Source organism: Oncorhynchus masou, chromosome 9 (genome assembly GCF_036934945.1).
Source record: "Oncorhynchus masou masou isolate Uvic2021 chromosome 9, UVic_Omas_1.1, whole genome shotgun sequence".
In the NCBI taxonomy this organism is placed as follows: Eukaryota; Metazoa; Chordata; class Actinopteri; order Salmoniformes; family Salmonidae; genus Oncorhynchus; species Oncorhynchus masou.
Window position 1 is genome coordinate 87,833,480 of NC_088220.1, and position 24,987 is coordinate 87,858,466.

A 24,987-nucleotide genomic window follows, 5' to 3' on the forward strand; every position below is an offset into this window, starting at 1 on the left:
TAGTGTGCTCTTGCCTACCCTCACCACCTAGGGGCGGCCCGTCAGAAGTCCAGGATCCAGTTGCAGAGGGAGGTGTTTAGTCCCAGGGTCCTTAGCTTAGTGATGAGCATTAAGGGCACTATGGTGTTGAACGCTGAGCTGTAGTCAATGAACAATGAACAGCATTCTCACGTGGGTGTTCCTTTTGTCCGGGTGGGAAAGGGCAGTGTGGAGTAGAATAGAGATTGCATCATCTGTAGATTTTGTTAAGGTGGTATTTGACCTTTATTTCAACAGGGAATCCCATTGAGACCAAGGTGCCTTTTACAAGGGAACCCTGCGCTTTACAATTGACAAATTTGATAGAATTAGCGAGAGAGCTAGAGACAGACACACAGATACAGAGAGAGAGCTAGAGACAGACACACAGATACAGAGAGAGAGCTAGAGACAGAGAGAGAGCTAGAGACAGACACACAGATACAGAGAGAAAGAGAAACAGCACTGTACTGTGACCCAGTTCTGTCAAAGCATCCCACTTTAATCTACAGTAGATGCACACCCCCCACACACACACACACACCTCTTTTACAAATCTAAATCAAAAACGACAAACATCTAGAGACGCAGCAGGAAGACATTTCAGATCCCCAAACCTCCCTGCTCCTCTCATTTCGTTTCCTCTCATCTCGTATAAGTTTTGAGTTCACAGTCGTACGCGAGTCAAACGGAACACAGACCAAATGTTGCAGAGTTCTGCGGGATTCGTTTCCCAAGCTGAGACACACTGAGAAGCAGAACTAACATACTGTTCTGTATTTATGCTATGAAGCTCCATTACCTCCTCATTAGCTGCTCAGCCACAGACCGACAGACAGAGGGATTTACTCATATATTTGACCAGGTGCCTGGATGTAATTTGGGCCAGGATTTTCCTGTGATTTGATGTACAAAACAACATTGGGGTGGCAGGGTAGCCTAGTGGTCAGAACGTTGGGCTAATAATTGGAAGGTTGCAAATCCCCGAGCTGACTGTCGTTCTGCCCCTGAACAGGCAGTTAACCCACTGTTCCCAGGCCGTCATTGAAAATAAGAATTTGTTCTTAACTGACTTGCCTGGTTAAATAAATAAAAATAAATATCGCTCAACCGGCCTATTTTTGTTATTTCTACAGTCTCCTGGCCCAGTGAGGAAGAGTACAAAACGCATGGCGAGCCTTCATCACTAAGGAGGTTTCCTCCAAGGGGTATGAGCAGACTGTCATCCCGAGTGAGCGGAGAGACCGCCATAACGAGTCAACGGCTACAGAGCAGTCAGGCAGCAGGGATGGCAAAGAGCCGGTGAGATGCCTTGGATGAAGAGTAAACTGTGCTGCCTGCCTACGGAGGGCCTTCTCATCTCCTGCCGTTGACCACATCCTCCTGCTCAAGTGGTTCAGTCTTGACTGTTGGGGGGCTAGAAACAACTAAATGTTCCAAAACTTGACAAAAATCATAGCACAGACTTAACACTGTCATATAGCTGTTTTGTTTGATTCCTGTTCCTTTTATTTGATTCATGTTCCTTTTGTTTGATTCCCGTTCCTTTTGCTTGATTCCCGTTCCTTTTGTTTGAATCCTGTTCCTTTTGTTTGATTCCTGTTCCTTTTGTTTGATTCCTGTTCCTTTTGTTTGATTCCTGTTCCTGTTATTTGATTCCTGTTCCTGTTGTTTGATTCCTGTTCCTTTTATTTGATTCCTGTTCCTTTTGTTTGATTCCTCTTCCTTTTGTTTGATTCCTGTTCCTTTTGTTTGATTCCTGTTCCTTTTGTTTGATTCCTGTTCCTGTTATTTGATTCCTGTTCCTTTTGTTTGATTCCTGTTCCTTTTATTTGATTCCTGTTCCTTTTGTTTGATTCCTGTTCCTTTTGTTTGATTCCTGTTCCTTTTGTTTGATTCCTGTTCCTTTTGTTTGATTCCTGTTCCTTTTATTTGATTCCTGTTCCTGTTTTCAAGTGCTTTGAGATGATTTCTGTAAATGAAAAGCGCTTCAGAAGTAGAATAAATTATTATTATTATTAAGAGAGGCATGAGAACGTTTTTATCCATCATGGAAATAAAAGTACTGTCAGCTACTGTATTAGCGTAGCGAGAGCATGCTAAAGATGATGCTAACCTCATCTCTGAATACTTAAAAGTACTGTAAGCTACTGTATTAGCGTAGCGAGAGCATGCTAAAGATGATGCTAACCTCATCTCTGAATACCTAAAAAGTACTGTCAGCTACTGTATTAGCGTAGCGAGAGCATGCTAAAGATGATGTTAACCTCATCTCTGAATACCTAAAAAGTACTGTCAGCTACTGTATTAGCGTAGCGAGAGCATGCTAAAGATGATGCTAACCTCATCTCTGAATACCTAAAAAGTACTGTCAACTACTGTATTAGCGTAGCGAGAGCATGCTAAAGATGATGCTAACCTCATCTCTGAATACCTAAAAAGTACTGTCAACTACTGTATTAGCGTAGCGAGAGCATGCAAAATATGCTAACCTCATCTCTGAATACCTAAAAAGTACTGTCAGCTACTGTATTAGCGTAGCGAGAGCATGCTAAAGATGATGCTAACCTCATCTCTGAATACCTAAAAAGTATTGTCAGCTACTGTATTAGCGTAGCGAGAGCATGCTAAAGATGATGCTAACCTCATCTCTGAATACCTAAAAAGGCTAGTATTCGTTGTTGTTATTTGCTATTCACACTACAGGATCACTTACTTTTCGAACAGTGGTAAACTCATCAACTGGACAGCAACATCCAATATTATATAGGACAACATACAAGCAAGTGAAAACTACAGTCAGGTTAATAAGGAACATTGCTCTGAGATGGATTTAAAGAGACATGTTCCAGAATGTGGGTGACTAGTAAGTATGTTTTAAACGTCCCTCTTTGGGCTGGATGTGTCAATGTGTAGTTCCCTACATGCATCATCTAGGAGCAGAATTACTGTCTTAACTCAATTAGCCACGAAACCTCTCGTTTGAAAGAGACTGTTTTCTGGAAGCTGTGCAGTTCAGTTTTCCATACATTTCCGTCCTGGTTGGCCAGCCCCTTACGTCCTGGTTGGCCAGCCCCTTACGTCCTGGTTGGCCAGCCACTTCAGTCCTGGTTGGCCAGCCACTTCAGTCCTGGTTGGCCAGCCACTTCAGTCCTGGTTGGCCAGCCACTTCAGTCCTGGTTGGCCAGCCCCTTACGTCCTGGTTGGCCAGCCCCTTACGTCCTGGTTGGCCAGCCCCTTACGTCCTGGTTGGCCAGCCACTTCAGTCCTGGTTGGCCAGCCACTTCAGTCCTGGTTGGCCAGCCCCTTACGTCCTGGTTGGCCAGCCCCTTACGTCCTGGTTGGCCAGCCCCTTACGTCCTGGTTGGCCAGCGTGTGTGAGTGTGTGTGTGTGTGTGTGTGTGTGTGTGTGCGCAGCACTCACCAATCTCATCCTGGATCTCCTCGGCGACGAAGGGAACCTTGTAGAGCAGAGACAGACTCTGGTTCATCCTCTCCTCGATCACACGTAGGTGGGTCATCACCTGAGATAGGGACACACGGCTGTGACTTTGTGACAATGATCGCACAAACAGCCACTCACTGATTTGACAGTTCTAACACAGTCACACCTCCGACACCGTCAAAACACACCAGCTGAGTGTTGCCTATTGTAGGATAACACTTGATCTGATTTAATCTCAAATCAAATTGTATTTGTCACATACACATGGTTAGCAGATGTTAATGCGAGTGTAGCGAAATGCTTTTGCTTCCAGTTCCGACAATGCAGTAATAACCAACAAGTAAACTAACTAACAATTCCAAAACTACTGTCTTATACACACAAGTGTAAGGGGATAAAGAATATGTACATAAAGATATGAATGAGTGATGGTACAGAGCAGCATAGGCAAGATACAGTAGATGGTATCGAGTACAGTATATACATATGAGATGAGTATGTAAACAAAGTGGCATAGTTAAAGTGGCTAGTGATACATGTATTACATAAAGATGCAGTAGATGATATAGAGTACAGTATATAGGTATGCATATGAGATGAATAATGTAGGGTATGTAAACATTATATTAGGTAGCATTGTTTAAAGTGGCTAGTGTTATATTTTACATAATTTCCCATCAATTCCCATTATTAAAGTGGCTGGAGTTGAGTCAGTGCTACTGTCAAATGGATTTCTGTTTTTTTGTAGTAGAGAAACACCATAATATTCATCAATTGAATGAAGCAACATTTCATTTCTAACAGAAACAGCACATAATCAATAATCAACATAATCAATAATCAATATAGTCTGTTCTAACAAAAGAGGTTTTAAAGTCTCTAGTATGGCCAATAATAAAAACAATCTAATGCATTTGTGAATAAAAAATAATTTTTGCTTTAGCCAACATGTTTTGGTTTATTAATAGTTTAATTATTCAAGGCTCTCTTTGTTATTATGTTTTATAACTAAAATTATTGACTGTATTTAATGACACAGATGACTTGTATTCTGTGTGATGACAAATGCATGAATGACTAATGGATATCCTGTATATTGCCCTTATGCCAGTATGTAACTCTAAAACAGCTACTGTAAACATGTCATTTCAATAACTTCACTTCAATAAAAATAAATAAATCCACCTGTCCCTGACTTTTCTTAAATAAATACATGAACTTTACACTCTTCCAGAAGGCCTACATTGAGAGATAAATATCATGAAAGGCTAATTAATACCTTGAGCATTTCATCCTCAAAGCACCATGGTGGTCTGATGCACTATATGTATAAAAACTGTAGAATAGCCGGGACCCAACCAGTTGCCTGCCAACCAGTAGCCAGTCTAATACATGCATTTAATATACACAATCACAAATAAATCCGTTCATATTTTGTTTAGGAAGGTCATAAAAACAAAAACATGATACTAACAATTTATTTCAAAAGAACAGAATAGCACGTATTCAGATTTACTTGAGCTGTATTAGAGGAGGCTATGGCTGTGCCGTGTCAATGAAATGAAATAGTTCATTTAGCAGACATCACATGCTTACATTCCCCAGCCCTATACAGGCAGGCTACTGCCAACCAGTAGCCTGCCAACCAGTAGCCTGCCAACCAGTAGCCTGCCAACCAGTAGCCTGCCAATCACATGCTTACATTCCCCAGCCCTATACAATAGAAACAAGATCAAATATGACGGAATACAGCAGAAAGGAGATTTGCCCCCAGATGGGTATTGATATTTGCCCCCAGATGGGTATTGATATTTGGCCCCAGATGGGTATTGATATTTGCCCCCCCCCCAGATGGGTATTGATATTTGGCCTCCAGATGGGTATTGATATTTGCCCCCAGATGGGTATTGATATTTGGCCCCCAGATGGTATTGATATTTGGCCTCCAGATGGGTATTGATATTTGCCTCCAGATGGTATTGATATTTGCCCCCAGATGGGTATTGATATTTGCCCCCAGATGGGTATTGATATTTGGCCCCCAGATGGGTATTGATATTTGGCCTCCAGATGGGTATTGTCATCAGTCGGCATGTAGCTGGGGTTATTCTAGGAAAACGTTACAATTTGAAACAGAGACCATCTGGAAAATATTTTGTGTTGTTTGGCAAAACTAGGTTCATTAAAAACCTTGGAATATGCTCTTCCTGCTCGGTTACTGCAAATCATAATGTCTGGACCCTTGACAGCAATCACAAAGTCTAGAGGATCATTTGGAATAGTAAACAAACACCAACAAGCTTCTCAAAGATGCCCTCTGGGGGCCCAAAAAGATGCCCTCTGGGGGCCCAAAAAGATGCCCTCTGGGGGCCCAAAAAGATGCCCTCTGGGGCCCAACTAGCATTAATGGCCACAAAGAATGACAGTAAAAGACTATGACATCATGCAAGCAGCAGTATGACAACTTTGAAAGGAATAGCCACTGTAGGAATGGACAGAGAGCCGGTTAATCCCAGGCACTCCAATAACTGTTACGGTTATATAAAACAGACCACAACGCCAGCCCTCACAAAGCACAAAGGCTTTTCTTAGAATGTACTTTGGAGTCACATGTCAAATTTACACAAGAAAAGAGACTTCAAAGCTCACAATGTTCCAGTCTGTTTGGCTTGGCTGACATGCAGAGCTGAATGTCGCTAGAACGTCAGGGGGATTTGATGGCTGGAGAGAATTTACAGCTGCTGATAAACAGGATGTAGAGAAGAGAAATAAACAACTCCAACAAGATGAACTACAGAAATCAGCTTCCCATGACAGAACTCTGGTTCACTGTAGATCACTCCATCCTTCTAGAATCAGCTTCCCATGACAGAACTCTGGTTCACTGTAGATCACTCCATCCTTCTAGAATCAGCTTCCCATGACAGAACTCTGGTTCACTGTAGATCACTCCATCCTTCTTGAAAGATTAGTGGAATCTGTGTGGGTAGCTGGACAGGTAGGATGACTGACAGTGAAGGTGAACAGGTGGTCACGGATCAGGTGACAGAGAAATGGATGAGACTGAGGCAGGAAGTCCTTTAACCATAAAGTGGTATATTTACTGGGTAGGTTGTGGTGGATTCATGGACACACATAACTTCTGGATTAGACGGAGTAAAGGAAGAGAAAGCAGCGAGATCGGGGCGATTTCCTCCCTTTATGGAGTTGAGATCTGTCGGACATTTCCACCTGACCTAATTAAAGCGCCCCTGGCCCAGCTGAGCAAGTGGCCATGAATTAAAGGAGTATTCCACCAACTCCATTTCTACAGCCACCCTGAAAATGTGTTAAATTCCTCAAAAGGCTCATTGCTCCCCGTCCCCCGGAAGTAGTCGAGCAACTGGCCGTCCTCTGTCATCTCAGGGAGAGGAAGTAGTCGGGCAACTGGCCGTCCACTGTCATCTCAGGGAGAGGAAGTAGTCGGGCAACTGGCCGTCCTCTCATCTCAGGGAGAGGAAGTAGTCGGGCAACTGGCCGTCCTCTGTCATCTCAGGGAGAGGAAGTAGTCGGGCAACTGGCCGTCCCCTGTCATCTCAGGGAGAGGAAGTAGTCGGGCAACTGGCCGTCCCCTGTCATCTCAGGGAGAGGAAGTAGTCGGGCAACTGGCCATCCCCTGTCATCTCAGGGAGAGGAAGTAGTCGGGCAACTGGCCGTCCTCTGTCATCTCAGGGAGAGGAAGTATTCGGGCAACTGGCCGTCCCTGTCATCTCAGGGAGAGGAAGTAGTCGGGCAACTGGCCGTCCCGTCATCTCAGGGAGAGGAAGTAGTCGGGCAACTGGCCGTCCTCTCATCTCAGGGAGAGGAAGTAGTCGGGCAACTGGCTGTCCTCTGTCATCTCAGGGAGAGGAAGTAGTCGGGCAACTGGCCGTCCCCTGTCATCTCAGGGAGAGGAAGTAGTCGGGCAACTGGCCATCCCGTCATCTCAGGGAGAGGAAGTAGTCGGGCAACTGGCCGTCCTCTCATCTCAGGGAGAGGAAGTAGTCGGGCAACTGGCCGTCCTCTGTCATCTCAGGGAGAGGAAGTAGTCGGGCAACTGGCCGTCCCCTGTCATCTCAGGGAGAGGAAGTAGTCGGGCAACTGGCCATCCTCTCATCTCAGGGAGAGGAAGTAGTCGGGCAACTGGCCGTCCTCTCATCTCAGGGAGAGGAAGTAGTCGGGCAACTGGCCGTCCTCTGTCATCTCAGGGAGAGGAAGTAGTCGGGCAACTGGCCGGATATATGTCCGATTCTTCACCTGGATCTCCACTGATCTAACACGACCATCGGTCCCAGGCATGGTCTTAGTGATACGGCCCACCGGCCAGGAGGCTCGAGGCAGCTGAGGGTCCACCATCATTACTACTCCACCATTTCCCTCTGTGCTGTATGCTTGGTAGGTAATCCCGAATGAAACGGGCCCAGAAATAGTCAGGCAAGATCTGGCTGTGTCTCCACCGGCGTCTGCCTATGAGGTTGGTATCAGCATACATGGCTTGAGGAAGTGACACATCTCAGCGTCCCATCAAGGGCATATTCGTTGTAACCGGATCGGGGTCAGCGATGTCTGCAGAGAGATATCCCAAGGGTTTGGAGTTCAGAATCCCTTCACCTCTATCAGGACGTTAAAGGGGACAGTTTGGTCCCCAGAATGACTCGTAAGGCCGTCTTTACAGATTTGATCTCTCGCTCCCATGTTCCTCCAAAATGAAGAGCTCCTGAAAGGTTAAATTTGAATGAGATTTGTTGGTCCATCATCTAATACTGGAGGCTGGGTTCCATGGCTAAAGATAAACCGCCGTAGGGCCATGAGGAAGGCTTCAGTATCCAAACTCTCCAGTAGGTCCAGGTGGACACATCTGGTTGTCAAACACTTGAATAGAATACCCCAGCGCTTTTCCACACGACGACCTAACTTGATCATCAAGGGGCCAAAGCAATCTACTCCTGTTGACCAGAAGGGTGGTTTAAGGAGGCGCAAGCGAGCAGGGTGTAAATCTGCCATTTTGGGCACCGTAGCTCTGGCCCGCCATCTCTGACATTCTACGCAGGCGTATTGGTGCTTACGAATGGCTCCTCGTCCTCCAATTATCCAGTACTTCCGCCTCATTTACATTTACATTTAAGTCATTTAGCAGACACTCTTATCCAGAGCGACTTACAAATTGCCTCATCTCCCCATAGACTCTCTGCCCTGGGTGGAGAAGCCTCTTATCATAACTCTTGATGAGGAGGCTGATATATAGGGTGTCTGGAGTCAATGATAATTGGGTGCATCGGGATCCAAGACTTCTGCTTGGCACAGCCTCCCTCCGACTCTGATCACTCCGAGGATTGGGTCATATTCTGGAGCAAGAGAGAGAAGACGGCTGTCCTTAGCCACTTCCCTACCGGCTTTCAGAGGGAAGTGGGTATGGAAGCCACACCATCTGCGGTCTGGTTTGTGCTAGGTCAGGGAGAGCTGTTGTTGGTTCCATAGAGATGCTGTAGCATTGGGCTCATCCTTAACTGATGAGCTTCAGTTGGTTGTGGATGGGCCGCACAACTGGGGGCTGTCGGCCACTTGTTCTCTGGTTGGGACAAGAATGGTGGTGCCAAGCTACAGCGATGGGGTTGAGCCAGTTCCTTAAGGGTTTTACCGCGAGTAACGTCATCAGCAGGATTGTTTACGCTGTCTACATACCTCCAGTCCTGGACTTCTGTTAAGTCTTGGATTTTCGCAATGCGAGTTCCGACGAACACCTTATACCTGCAGGACTTCGACTTGAGCCAGGTCAATACAGTGGTCGAATCACTCCAGTAGATGACCCTTTGGATTGGCAGGGTGAGCTCGGCTCGCAAGGTAGAGGCCAACTGGGCTCCGGAAAGGGCAGCGCTGAGTTACAGCCTAGGCATTGACAACTGCTTCTTAGGTGCGACCCTGGACCTGGCCATGACAAAGGAGACATGGGTGTGGCCTGCCTTATCCTCCACTCTTAGATAGAAAACCGCCCCAAAAGCTTGCTCCGAAGCGTCACAGAACACATGCAGTTACAGGCATGATCCCAGTTGTTCAGCACAGAGTGGTACATAACATCTTGGCATTTGGACTTCAGAGAACTCCGTTAACTCTGTTTCCCAACAGATCCATCGTTCCACTAGGTGGATCGGTTCATCCCAGTCCCTCGGTCTGCCACAGGTCCTGGACTAAGACTTTGGTTCGGATTGTGTATGGCAGGATATACCCAAGGGGATCGTATTTACTGGCCAGGGTCCGATGGATGGTGCACAGTGTGGGTTTCGGGACTCAGGGCTGAGCGGTGTTTATACCCCAGGTTATCCGGTATGCAGCTCCACCTAGCGTGGGCTCTTGTGGGTTAGCGCCAGACTGCGATAGCCATAGTTCACTGCTACTGGACTTGGCTTGTGGCAGGAGGTGCTGGATAACCTCCGCTCTGTTACTAGCCCTCTGTCGGACCTCAAATCCCCCTTTGGACAGGAGATTCCGTACTTTATCAAGGAGTGCTCTCACTTCAGCCGTGGATGGGATGCTCTGTAAGCAGTTATCCACACAGAAGGAATTTTCCACTGAATCCAATACTTCTGGGTCACTGTCTGGATGCTCCCGTGCGTGTCTCTGCAGAGCGTATATAACACAGCAAGGACTGCAGGTGGTGCCAAATGGGAGTACCTGCCATTCATAGATTGTGGGCTCTGAGTCTCGTTCCATATCTCGCCATATGAACCGGAGCAGTGTGGTGTCGGAAGACAGTAAACGAATCTGATGAAACATGGCTTTGAAGTCTCCACTGATGGCTGTAGAGTGCTGCCGGAACCGGAGAAGGACACCGAGCAAGGAAGGACCTAAGGTTGGTCCGGGGAGTAGACAGTCATTCAGGCTTTGACCAGCATCTTGGAATGAACAGCTGAAGACAAGTCTGTACTTCCCACCGTGTTGCTGGATTACATGGTGAGGGACCAGGATTCGCTGAGTGGGTTTCCTTCTTCATGAGCTGTCACTTTGGTGACATAGCCTGTCATCACAAGGTAATGGACTTCAGCAAGCTCAGGATTCTTCACCAGGCGTCGCTCCGTTCCACGCAGTAGTGGGAGTACAGCCCGTGTCGTGGTTGCCAGAGGAGGATGGTTTGGGCACCCGTAGCAGTGGGGTCGCATACCTCTGAACGCCATCCAGTTCAGTGGTGGTGGTGCTCTTCTCCAGGAGGTCTAATGCAGAGGAGTCATGTCTCGAGCGAGTGACCTTCTAGAATCAGCTTCGCATGACAGAACACTGGTTCACTGTAGATCACTCCATCCTTCTAGAATCAGCTTCCCATGACAGAACACTGGTTCTGTAGATCACTCCATCCTTCTAGAATCAGCTTGAAACGCAGAACCTTGAGAAAGCAGCGAGATCCCATGACAGAACACTGGTTCACTGTAGATCACTCCATCCTTCTAGAATCGGCTTCCCATGACAGAACACTGGTTCACTGTAGATCACTCCATCCTTCTAGAATCAGCTTCCCATGACAGAACACTGGTTCTGTAGATCACTCCATCCTTCTAGAATCAGCTTCCCATGACAGAACACTGGTTCACTGTAGATCACTCCATCCTTCTAGAATCAGCTTCCCATGACAGAACACTGGTTCACTGTAGATCACTCCATCCTTCTAGAATCAGCTTCCCATGACAGAACACTGGTTCACTGTAGATCACTCCATCCTTCTAGAATCAGCTTCCCATGACAGAACACTGGTTCACTGTAGATCACTCCATCCTTCTAGAATGAGCTTCCCATGACAGAACACTGGTTCACTGTAGATCACTCCATCCTTCTAGAATCAGCTTCCCATGACAGAACACTGGTTCACAGTAGATCACTTCTAGAATCAGCTTCGCATGACAGAACACTGGTTCACTGTAGATCACTCCATCCTTCTAGAATCAGCTTCCCATGACAGAACACTGGTTCACTGTAGATCACTCCATCCTTCTAGAATCAGCTTCCCATGACAGAACAGTGGTTCACTGAGATCACTCCATCCTTCTAGAATCAGCTTCCCATGACAGAACACTGGTTCACTGTAGATCACTCCATCCTTCTAGAATCAGCTTCCCATGACAGAACACTGGTTCTGTAGATCATTCCTTCTAGAATCAGCTTCCCATGACAGAACACTGGTTCACTGTAGATCACTCCATCCTTCTAGAATTCCTGTAATAGCATGAATGGCAACGCTCCTGTTGTTAAAGACAAATTACATAATGGCCTCTCTCCCTCCCTATTTCATCCTCTCTCTCTCTTTATGATGGTCTCGCTCACTTCTGTCTGGTCAGTAATGATGGGGGTTGTCTGTAATAGGCAACGGGGCATAGTGTACCAAGGTGTGTACCTGTTCAGGGTTAGGGGTCAGGGTGTGTACCTGTTCAGGGTTAGGGGTCAGGGTGTGTACCTGGGACTTCATCTGGGCAGCCTTCTCAGGGTCGACAGCCAGTACGTGTTGGTAGTGGCGGATGGTGTGCTGACGGTCCTTGTTCTCTGCGCGCACATACCGCCTCAGCGCCTGCAGGATACGGTGGGGCTGGGGGAGGAGTGGAGAGAGGGAGAGGGGGCAGAGTGGAGAGAGGGAGAGGGGGAGGAGGAGAGAGGGAGAGGAGGGAGAGGAGGGAGAGAGGGAGAGGGGGAGGGGAGTGGAGAGAGGGGAGAGGGGGAGGGGAGGAGAGAGGGGGAGAGGATGGAGAGAGGGAGAGGGGGGGGAGTGGAGAGAGGGAGGAGGGGGAGAGGGGGGGGAGAGTGGAGAGAGGGAGAGAGGGGGAGAGGGAGAGGGAGAGAGGGAGAGGGGGGTGGAGTGGAGAGGGAGGGAGGGAGGGGGGGGAGGAGGGAGAGAGGGAGAGGGAGAGGAGGAGAGAGGGAGAGGAGGGAGAGAGGGGAGGAGGAGAGAGAGGGAGAGGGGGGGAGGGAGGAGGGGGAGAGGGGGAGGAGTGGAGAGAGGGAGGAGTGGAGAGACTAGAGGGAGGAAGGGAGAGTGGAGAGAGGGAGAGGGGGATGGAGGAGAGATGAAAGGAGGGAGGAGGGGGAGAAGAGATGACTGGGGGTTAGAACATCAATTTGATTCTTCCATAGGCAATAGTGTGACACATGAGACTAGAGGACAGGAAGGAGATAAGAGAGAATAGGTTTAGGGTGCCATTTGGGGAAACAGCCAGAGAGTGAGGACATGTGCCCAGGCAGCCTGAGGACCACATGACATTAGATGAGAGCTATAAAGATCATGAGGATGATGGAACATGGGGATCATGAGGATGAGGATGACTGGTATTAGATAAAACATGGAACAGGGATCATGAGGATGACTGGTATTAGATAAAACATGGAACAGAGATCATGAGGATGACTGGTATTAGATAAAACATGGAACAGAGATCATGAGGATGACTGGTATTAGATAAAACATGGAACAGAGATCATGAGGATGACTGGTATTAGATAAAACATGGAACAGAGGATCTGGTATGAGGATGATCTGGATATTAGATAAAACATGGAACAGAGATCATGAGGATGACTGGTATTAGATAAAACATGGAACAGGGATCATGAGGATGACTGGTATTAGATAAAACATGGAACAGGGATCATGAGGATGACTGGTATTAGATAAAACATGGAACAGAGATCATGAGGATGACTGGTATTAGATAAAACATGGAACAGGGATTATATGGATGATGACTGGTATTAAATAAAACATGGAACAGAGATCATGAGGATGACTGGTATTAGATAAAACATGGAACAGAGATCATGAGGATGACTGGTATTAGATAAAACATGGAACAGAGATCATGAGGATGACTGGTATTAGATAAAACATGGAACAGGGATCATGAGGATGACTGGTATTAGATAAAACATGGAACAGAGATCATGAGGATGACTGGTATTAGATAAAATATGGAACAGGGATCATGAGGATGACTGGTATTAGATAAAACATGGAACAGGGATCATGAGGATGACTGGTATTAGATAAAACATGGAACAGGGATCATGGGGATGACTGGTATTAGATAAAACATGGAACAGATCATGAGGATGACTGGTATTAGATAAAACATGGAACAGGGATCATGAGGATGACTGATGAAGCATTCCATGCGACTGACCATGTGCAGCAGAGTGTTGTCTGTAACCTACCCTCGGTGGGTCAGCCTGCAGGGCGGCTAGGTAGTTCTCCAGCGCCAGGCGGCGGCGGTCGTTGAGCATGGCCTCTACCCGAGCCAGGTGGGTCTCAACCAGCTGCTGCTTTTCACTGGCTGCCTCCTCTTCCAGAGACTCTACCGTGGCCTGGAAGTGCTGAAGGGGACACAGCATAGTGAGGTAACACACTAACCCCTACCTTATCCCCTACCCTAACCCCTAACCCTCTTCCAGGGACTCTACCGTGGAATGGAAGTGCTGAAGGGGACTCAGCATAGTGAGGTAACACACTAACCCCTACCTTATCCCCTACCCTATCCCCTAACCCTCTTCCAGGGACTCTACCGTGGCCTGGAAGTGCTGAAGGGGACACAGCATAGTGAGGTAACACACTAACCCAAACAGATCCACAGATGATGCAATCTCTACTGCACTCAACACTGCCCTTTCCCACCAGGACAAGAGGAATACCTATTTGCTGTGCATCCACAGCTCAGCATTCAACACCATAGACAAGAGGAATAGGGTTTTGTCTTCTCCCCCTCCTGTACTTCCTGTAACTGCGTGGCCAAAACCATCATTAAGTTTGCTCCTCTGCTCTCATCCTTCTAGACCTGATCGGCTGCACGCCCCCTTCGATACATTTAAGTCATTTGAACCATCAGAATCCTCCATCAGTGGAACAGCCCTTTACAATAGTGCATCTAAATCTCCGAGTTGGGCATCATGGTCCCGCACACCAACAGTCGCGACAACGTCCCCCCCCAGACGATTTGGCATGATCAGATGCGTTCTACAGCTGCACCTGACAGGTCGCTGCTTGTATCTGACCAGGTGGCGTACAGCCCAGTACATCAGAATCTGTCATCCAGGACCTCCTCGCAAAGGAAGGCCCTAAACGCGACACCTCACCACTGGTGTCGCCCCAGGGCTCTGTTCTAGGCGGAAGCACCAAGTCTGGTGTGGGCCTCTAGGCTTGGCCCTATTCTCGCTATACACCAAGTCACTTGGCTCTGTGGCCCCCAGCATAACCTCACATGGTCTCTTCCTATCATTGCTATGCAGACGGAACACACAATTAATCTTCTCCTTGGCCCCCTTCAGATGACCAGGTGGCTTGGAGCAATACGGAAGCACCAAGTCATCTCTGCACCATGTCTGGCAGACCATATCATTGTGTGGATGACGGATCACCACCTCCCAAGCTGAACCTCGGCAAGACGGAGCTGCTCTTCCACCTCTGTTACAGTATCTAGGGACTATTGAATGAGTCTCTGTTACAGTATCCATGATCTCGACCATCACAGGAGGACTGACAATCTCTGTTACATTGTGTCCTCCTCCCAGAGCGACTAAGAACAGTATCCAGAGGACTGCGTGATCCTGGACAACACTATATCTCTGTTACAGTATCCAGAGGACTCAACTCAAGTATCATGGACGGTGGCCCAGTATCCAGAGGACTGACTATTAGGTTCATGCTGACTATACAACATCCGCTGATTATTGAATGAGTCTCTGTTACGTATCTAGAGGACCTATACCTCTGTTACAGTATCAGGAAGACTATATCTCTGTTACGCAGGTCCTGTTAATCCAGGCACTCTGTCATCTCCAGAGGACTGACTATATCTCTGGATTACTGCTATATCTCTGTTACAGTATCCAGAGGACTGCTGTATGGCTGGGCTCCCTGCCTGTACAGTGCCAGAGGAAACCCCTACAACTCATCCAGAACGACTATATATCGTTACAGCCAGAGGACGTCTGGTGTTCAACCTTCCCACAGTATCTCTCTCGTCACCAGAGGACTGACTCCAGTATCCGCTGACCCTCCACTGGCAGTTCCAGAGGAGTTGAATGTGTCTCTGTTACAGTATCCGCTGACAAGACCATGGTGACTTGCTCTGTTACAGGAGACTGTGATGAGGGGAACTGACTATATCTCTGCGGTATCCAGAGGACTGACTATTGAATAGTCTCTGTTACAGTATCCAGGCTCTGATCAGAGGCCCTGAACACCTGTTACAGTAGCAAGGACACTATTGAATGTGTCTCTGTTACATCCACTATATCTCTGTTACTGGACTATATCCTGTTACAGTCAGAGGCCTGACCCTACCATTGAGGAAGTACTAGTTACGGTATCCAGAGGACTGACTATTGAATGAGCCCAGTATCAGAGGAAACTGTTGTATCCAGAGGACTGACTCTGTTACAGTATGGACCCCCAATGGACTATGGAACAAACTGACCATATCTCACGTACAGAGGACTGACTATATCTCTGGACAGCGGTTACAGTCAGAGGATCACCACAGTTCCGGAGACACCTGAAACCCCACTCTGTTCAAGGGAATACCTAGGATAGGATAATCTCTGTTAATCCTTCTCTGTTACAGTATCCCCTATATCTCTGTTAATGACTGACTTAGATGCACTATTGAATAGTCTCTGTTAAGTATGGCTGTTCCACTGGACTATATCTCTTTCAGAAGGTGTTAATATCTCACCTAATTTGTAAGTCCAGAGGACTGCTCTGGATAAGAGCAGTCTCCAGAGGACTGACTAAATGACTTAAATGTAAATGTAATGTAAATGAATACCTATGTGAGAATGCTGTGCATCTGTTACAGTACAGCTCAGCATTCAACAGAGGACTGACTATTGAATATCTGTTACTCCAAGCTCATCAGGTCCAGAGGACTGACTATATCTCTGTTACATCAGAGGCCAGTCTCTGTTAAGTACAGGGTGACCTGTTACAGTATCAGGACTGACTATTGAATGTCTGTTACAGTATCCAGAGGACTGACTATATCCTGTTACAGTTCCTGACTATATCTCCACCCTATACCTCTGTTACAGTATCCAGTGGACTGACTATATCTCTGTTAAACCATCATTAAGTTCCAGAGGACTGACTATTGAATGAGTCTCTGTTACAGTATCCAAATGTATCTCTGTTACAGTATCCGGATCACCGTTACAGTATCCAGAGGACTGACTATATCTCTGAGACAGCCTATATCTCTGGGAGGTCATTGAATGAGTCTCTGGTATCCAGGACTGTGATTTGACTGACATGATCAGACTATATCTCTGTTACCAGAGGACTGTCTGTTACAGTATCCAGCTGACAGTCTCTGTTACAGTATCCAGAGGACTGACTATATCTCTCTTACAGTATCCAGAGGCTGACTATTGAATGAGTCTCTGGCAGGACTGACTATCTCTCTGTTACAGTATGTAGTCTCTGTTACAGTATCAGAGGACTGACTGTTACAGCAAGACTATATGTTACAGTATCCAGAGGACTGACTATATCTCTGTTACAGTACCCAGAGGACTGACTATATCTCTGTTACCCAGTACATCACTGGGGCCAAGACTTCCTGTCATCCAGAGGACCTATATCCAGAGGACTGACTATATCATGTTACAGTATCCAGAGGACGGTGTTACAGTATCCAGAGGAAGGCCTGACTAATCTCTGTTACAGTAGGACTCAAAGACACCATCTGTTACAGTATCCAGAGGACTGACTATTCTCAGTATCTGACTATATCTCTGTTACAGTATCCAGAGGACTGACTATATCTCTGTTACAGTATCCAGAGGACTGACTATATATCTGTTACAGTATCCAGAGGACTGACTATATCTCTGTTAAGTATCTGACTATATCTCTGTTACAGTATCCAGAGGACTCTGGTATCCAGAGGACTGACTATATCTCTGTTACAGTATCCAGAGGACTGACTATATCTCTGTTACAGTATCCAGAGGACTGACTATACCTGTTACAGTCTGACTATATCTCTGTTACAGTATCCAGAGGACTGACTGAATGAGTCTCTGTTACAGTATCCAGAGGACTGACTATTGAATGAGTCTCTGTTACAGTATCCAGAGGACTGACTATATCTCTGTTACAGTCCAGAGGACTGACTATATCTCTGTTACAGTATCCAGAGGACTTATATCTCTGTTACAGTATCCAGAGGACTGACTATATCTCTGTTACAGTATCCAGAGGACTGACTATACTCTGTTACAGTATCTGGACTGTAGGCTCTGTTACAGTATCCCTCATTGATGTGTCTCTGTTCAGTATCCAGAGGTGACATACTGGAGTTGAATGACAAAATGGTCCAGGAACAAAGACTGACAATCTCTGTTACAGTATCCAGAGGACTGACTAGTTCATCCCTTCTGTTACCCCTGACTGAATGAGTCTCTGGCCAAAATGTATTTCTCTGTTACTGTTACAGTATCCAGAGGACTGACTATTGAATGAGTCTCTGTTACAGTATCCAGAGGACTGACTATATCTCTGTTACAGTATCCAGAGGACTGACTATCTGTTACAGTATCCAGAGGACTGTCTCTGTTACAGTATCCAGAGGACTGACTATATCTCTGTTACAGTATCCAGAGGACTGACTATTGAATGAGTCTCTGTTACAGTATCCAGAGGACTGACTATATCTCTGTTGTTGACATCTCTGTTATCCAGAGGACTGACTATATCTCTGTTACAGTATCCAGAGGACTGACTATATCTCTGTTACAGTATCCAGAGGACTGACTATATCTCTGTTACAGTATCCAGAGGACCAGAGGACTGACTATATCTCTGTTACAGTATCCAGAGGACTGACTATATCTGTTACAGTATCCAGAGGACTGACTATATCTCTGTTACAGTATCCAGAGGACTGACTATATCTCTGTTACAGTATCCAGAGGACTGACTATATCTCTGTTACAGTACCCAGAGGACTGACTATATCTCTGTTACAGTATCCAGAGGACTGACTATTGAATGAGTCTCTGTTACAGTATCCAGAGGACTGACTATATCTCTGTTACAGTCTCCAGAGGACTGACTATATCTCTGTTACAGTATCCAGAGGACTGACTATATCTCTGTTACAGTATCCAGAGGCCTGACTATATCTCTGTTACAGTATCCAGAGGACTGACTATTGAATGTGTCTCTGTTACAGTACCCAGAGGACTGACTATTGAATGAGTGATATAGTAATGCTATGAGTATCCAGGTTTGATGCTATTTATGATGAAACTTGTTCACTGCTATCTATACGGATGGATGATCTCTGTGGTAACTTGCATCCAATCTATCTATACGGATGGATGATCTCTGTGGTAACTTGCATCTCTCTACAGGGAGAACTCTGATGCTATCTATACGGATGTATGATCTCTGTGATGTAACTTGCATCTCTGATGCTATCAGGGAGATGACTCTGCATGCTATGCTATCTATACGGATGTATGATCTCTGTGGTAACTTGCATACAGGGAGAACTCTGCTATCATACGGATGGAGAACTCTACAGGGAGATGCTATCTATACGGATGTATGATCTCTGTGGTAACTTGCATCTCTCTACAGGGAGAACTCTGATGCTATCTATACGGATGGATGATCTCTGTGGTAACTTGCATACAGGGAGAACTCTGATGCTATCTATACGGATGTATGATCTCTGTGATAACTTGCATCTCTCTACAGGGAGAACTCTGATGCTATCTATACAGGATCTTCACTTGCATCCGAACTTTGAAACACGGGTAACTTGCATCTCTCTACAGGAGAACTCTGATGCTATCTATACGGATGGATGATCTCTGTGGTAACTTGCATCTCTCTACAGGGAGAACTCTGATGCTATCTATACGGATGTATGATCTCTGTGATAACTTGTATCTCCCAGGGAGAACTCTGATGCTATCCCCTGGCCTGTCTGGAGGAGAACTCTGATGGTGTCATGGCAATCTATACGGATGGATGATCTCTGAGCTTGCATCTCTCTACAGGGAGTACTCTGATGTCGGATGGATGATCTCGTAATGCATCTCTCTACAGGGAAACTCTGTCAGGTCTTACAATGAACTCCCCTGGCCTGTCTTTTGGCAAAAGCTTGTCAACGATGAGAAAGTCGTACAATGAGTTTTTCAAAAGCGCCGGAGCACAAAAGAGCCCGGGGCCTGGTAACATCCGTGGTCCTGTATTGAAACACTGTTCAGCTGAGAGGCGTCGTCAGCTCTCTCTTTCTGCGGTCCCTTGATACATTGGAAATTCCACCTTTATGGAAGGAAATCTATTGTTGTAACTGTCCCCCCAAAAAACTATCATCCATCTGCATCAAATCATTACATACCTGTCGCTCTGATCTCTCTGTTGATTAAAATCTCTTGATTAAAATCATGAAGACTTTCACCAACACCAGTCACCTTGTTGACCTCCTCCAATCTGTTTACCGGGTCAGAGAGAGGAACAGATGATGCCATCCTCTCTCTCTTACATCTGGTGCGCATTTGGGGGGCGGTAAAAACCCATGTGCGTATCATGTTTGGAGATTTCTCCTCGGTATTTAACACAATCAATCCCGTTGGTCCTCGCGGACAGACTGAGAGGAGACTTGGGACTCGATGCTTATCACAAGGATCACCAACTTCCTAACTGATAGGTCTCAGCAGGTACGAGTTGGCAACACACTCTCTGAGGTGGGTACTGCTTCAGTTGGAACCCCACAGGGCAGTGTTCTTTCACCAGTACAATACATACTGTATACAGACAGCTGCCGGAGTCGGGTTCCCAGGACGACACCTGATCAAACATGCTGACCATACTACTTTGGTCCGTCTTCTCGAAGGGGATGAGGCGGACTGGCTCAGAATGACGTTACTGTCTGGTGTGAGTCATCCCCTCTTAACTTTAAATACAGGAAAAAAAAATGTAAAAAGGACACTGTGATTGACTTTGATGGAACGCTACCATACACACACCATCACTGATAAAAGGAGAGCCCATTGACATAGCGGAGGAGTACAAATACCTTGGGCTAGTAATCGACAACAAACTGTCCTGGGATCAGTGTACTATTTTTAAGAAAGGCCAACGGAGACTGTATTTCCTATGGAAACTACACTTTGTTTTTAATGTTAATCTAACCATCGTGGTTCTCTTGTATAAATCATTCATTGAGAGCATTCTGTCCGCTTGACCTGCTGGTTTGGGAACATCAAGGTTATACAGAAAAAGAGGTTGGGCAAAGATGGTCAGGACTGGAACAATCATGGGGCAGCAATAGCAAGAACGGTCATCTCTCTGCCTGGGCAGAGCCCCCCATCTCTCTGCCTGGGCAGAGCCCTCCATCTCTCTGCCTGGGCAGAGCCCTCCATCTCTCTGCCTGGGCAGAGCCCTCCATCTCTTTGCCTGGGCAGAGCCCTCCATCTCTCTGCCTGGTCATCTCTCTACCTGGGCAGAGCCCTCCATCTCTCTGCCTGGGCAGAGCCCTCCTTCTCTCTACCTGGGCAGAGCCCTCCATCTCTCTACCTGGGCAGAGCCCTCCATCTCTCTACCTGGGCAGAGCCCTCCATCTCTCTACCTGGGCAGAGCCCTCCATCTCTCCACCTGGGCAGAGCCCTTCATCTCTCCACCTGGGCAGAGCCCTCCATCTCTCCGCCTGGGCAGAGCCCCCCCATCCCTCCGCCTGGGCAGAGCCCCCCCATCTCTCCGCCTGGGCAGAGCCCCCCCATCTCTCCGCCTGGGCAGATCTCCCCCCATCTCTCCGCCTGGGCAGAGCCCCCATCTCTCCGCCTGGGCAGAGCCCCCCATCTCTCCGCCTGGGCAGAGCCCCCCATCTCTCCGCCTGGGCAGAGCCCCCCATCTCTCCGCCTGGGCAGAGCCCCCCCATCTCCAGTGCCCCCCATCTCTCCGCCTGGGCAGAGCCCCCCATCTCTCCGCCTGGGCAGAGCCCCCCATCTCTCCGCCTGGGCAGAGCCCTCCATCTCTCCGCCTGGGCAGAGCCCCCCCATCTCTCCGCCTGGGCAGAGCCCCCCATCTCTCCGCCTGGGCAGAGCCCCCCCATCTCTCCGCCTGGGCAGAGCCCCCCATCTCTCCGCCTGGGCAGAGCCCCCCATCTCTCCGCCTGGGCAGAGCCCCTCCATCTCTCCGCCTGGGCAGAGCCCTCCATCTCTCCGCCTGGGCAGAGCCCCCCCATCTCTCCGCCTGGGCAGAGCCCTCCATCTCTCTGCCTGGGCAGAGCCCTCCATCTCTCTGCCTGGGCAGAGCCCTCCATCTCTCTGCCTGGGCAGAGCCCTCCATCTCTCTGCCTGGTCATCTCTCTACCTGGGCAGAGCCCTCCATCTCTCTGCCTGGGCAGAGCCCTCCTTCTCTCTACCTGGGCAGAGCCCTCCATCTCTCTACCTGGGCAGAGCCCTCCATCTCTCTACCTGGGCAGAGCCCTCCATCTCTCTACCTGGGCAGAGCCCTCCATCTCTCCACCTGGGCAGAGCCCTTCATCTCTCCACCTGGGCAGAGCCCTCCATCTCTCTACCTGGGCAGAGCCCTTCATCTCTTCATTCTCTCTCTGATTGGCAGGGCCTTCCATCTCTCTGATTGGCAGGGCCTCTTCCCATCTCTAAATCCAGCTCCTCCCCTCTGGACACAGGGACAGACTACCTAAGGTTAAAAACCAAGTTCTCTTTTATTCCGAATGCAATTCTGCAACTTAACACATTTCCAACTAATTGCACTTAGCACTTATCCTGACAATTAGTTTGTAAATATCCTTTGCTTTTTATTATTATTATTATATATTTTTTAGATGTTATATGTTTTTTGACTGCTGCAAGATGAATTACCTCGGAGGACATTAACGTTTTCTGAATCCGAATATATTCTGACGCCATCTTGTATCTCAGGGACATCTCTGAATTCCGCTATTATGTAAAGGGTTTCATTGTCTTCTCAGGAATTCTGTCTGATTTTTCATCCCCCTTCATTGCACAAGCCGTTAAATGCTGTGACACTGTGGAGAATTGGGCCTGGGAGCGTTTAGGTTACTGGAAGCTTGGTATCGTTTGATTGGTTAACGGTTGCTGATGTTCTAAATGGAATTGAAATGTCTTCTCTCTTATCCTTTGTCCAGTCCGTTCTCATCTCCAAGGCTGCTGGCCTAGTAAGCATCTCTTTGTTCACGCTTGGGCTTGTCAGTTAACCTCCATATGTCTACGAGGATGCTGTGTAATGCTTGTACTCCCTGTATATAGCCATGTTAGTACCTGGTACTCCCTGTATATAACCATGTTAGTACCTGGTACTCCCTGTATATAGCCATGTTAGTACCTGGTACTCCCTGTATATAGCCATGTTAGTACCTGGTACTCCCTGTATATAACCATGTTAGTACCTGGTACTCCCTGTATATAGCCATGTTAGTACCTGGTACTCCCTGTATATAGCCATGTTAGTACCTGGTACTTCCTGTATATAACCATGTTATTACCTGGTACTCCCTGTATATAGCCATGTTATTACCTGGTACTCCCTGTATATAACCATGTTAGTACCTGGTACTCCCTGTATATAGCCATGTTAGTACCTGGTACTCCCTGTATATAACCATGTTAGTACCTGGTACTCCCTGTATAAAGCCATGTTAGTACCTGGTACTCCCTGTATATAACCATGTTAGTACCTGGTACTCCCTGTATAAAGCCATGTTAGTACCTGGTACTCCCTGTATATAACCATGTTAGTACCTGGTACTCCCTGTATATAGCCATGTTAGTACCTGGTACTCCCTGTATATAACCATGTTATTACCTGGTACTCCCTGTATATAGCCATGTAATTACCTGGTACTTCCTGTATATAGCCATGTAATTACCTGGTACTTCCTGTATATAGCCATGTAATTACCTGGTACTCCCTGTATATAGCCATGTTATTACCTGGTACTCCCTGTATATAGCCATGTTATTACCTGGTACTCCCTGTATATAGCCATGTTATTACCTGGTACTTCCTGTATATAGCCATGTAATTACCTGGTACTTCCTGTATATAGCCATGTAATTACCTGGTACTCCCTGTATATAGCCATGTTATTACCTCCCTGTATATAGCCATGTAATTACCTGGTACTCCCTGTATATAGCCATGTTATTACCTCCCTGTATATAGCCATGTCATTACCTGGTACTCCCTGTATATAGCCATGTTATTACCTGGTACTTCCTGTATATAGCCATGTTATTACCTCCCTGTATATAGCCATGTCATTACCTGGTACTCCCTGTATATAGCCATGTAATTACCTGGTACTCCCTGTATATAGCCATGTTATTACCTGGTACTTCCTGTATATAGCCATGTTATTACCTCCCTGTATATAGCCATGTAATTACCTGGTACTTCCTGTATATAGCCATGTTATTACCTGGTACTCCCTGTATATAGCCATGTTATTACCTGGTACTCCCTGTATATAGCCATGTTATTACCTGGTACTCCCTGTATATAGCCATGTCATTACCTGGTACTCCCTGTATATAGCCATGTTATTACCTGGTACTTCCTGTATATAGCAATGTCATTACCTGGTACTTCCTGTATATAGCCATGTAATTACCTGGTACTTCCTGTATATAGCCATGTCATTACCTGGTATTTCCTGTATATAGCCATGTTATTACCTGGTACTCCCTGTATATAGCCATGTCATTACCTGGTACTCCCTGTATATAGCCATGTTATTACCTGGTACTCCCTGTATATAACCATGTAATTACCTGGTACTCCCTGTATATAGCCATGTTATTACCTGTACTCCCTGTATATAGCCATGTTATTACCTGGTACTCCCTGTATATAGCCATGTTATTACCTGTTACTCCCTGTATATAGCCATGTAATTACCTGGTACTTCCTGTATATAGCCATGTAATTACCTGGTACTTCCTGTATATAGCCATGTCATTACCTGGTACTCCCTGTATATAGTCATGTTATTACCTGGTACTCCCTGTATATAGCCATGTTATTACCTGGTACTCCCTGTATATAGCCATGTAATTACCTGGTACTTCCTGTATATAGCCATGTTAGTACCTGGTACTCCCTGTATATAGCCATGTTAGTACCTGGTACTTCCTGTATATAACCATGTTATTACCTGGTACTCCCTGTATATAGCCATGTTATTACCTGGTACTCCCTGTATATAACCATGTTAGTACCTGGTACTCCCTGTATAAAGCCATGTTAGTACCTGGTACTCCCTGTATTTAACCATGTTAGTACCTGGTACTCCCTGTATAAAGCCATGTTAGTACCTGGTACTCCCTGTATATAACCATGTTAGTACCTGGTACTCCCTGTATAAAGCCATGTTAGTACCTGGTACTCCCTGTATATAACCATGTTAGTACCTGGTACTCCCTGTATAAAGCCATGTTAGTACCTGGTACTCCCTGTATATAACCATGTTAGTACCTGGTAC

General features: G+C 46.7%; 1 protein-coding gene across 13 annotated transcripts in view; it reads right to left on the bottom strand.

Annotated features, from left to right (window-relative positions):
- The window catches only part of aplp2 (amyloid beta (A4) precursor-like protein 2), a 174,177-nt gene that overhangs the window by 30,965 nt on the left and 118,225 nt on the right, over positions 1 to 24,987 (bottom strand). For 7 of the 13 annotated variants that reach the window (XM_064975374.1, XM_064975372.1, XM_064975370.1 and 4 more), the window contains 3 exons: positions 13,664 to 13,822; positions 11,859 to 12,047; positions 3,443 to 3,542 (listed from right to left, as the gene is read on the bottom strand). In XM_064975374.1, the coding sequence (XP_064831446.1) occupies positions 3,443 to 3,542; positions 11,859 to 12,047; positions 13,664 to 13,822 (448 nt within the window). The remainder of the gene's footprint in view (positions 1 to 3,442; positions 3,543 to 11,858; positions 12,048 to 13,663; positions 13,823 to 24,987) is intronic. The other 6 variants (XM_064975376.1, XM_064975367.1, XM_064975369.1 and 3 more) reach the window with 3 other exon arrangements.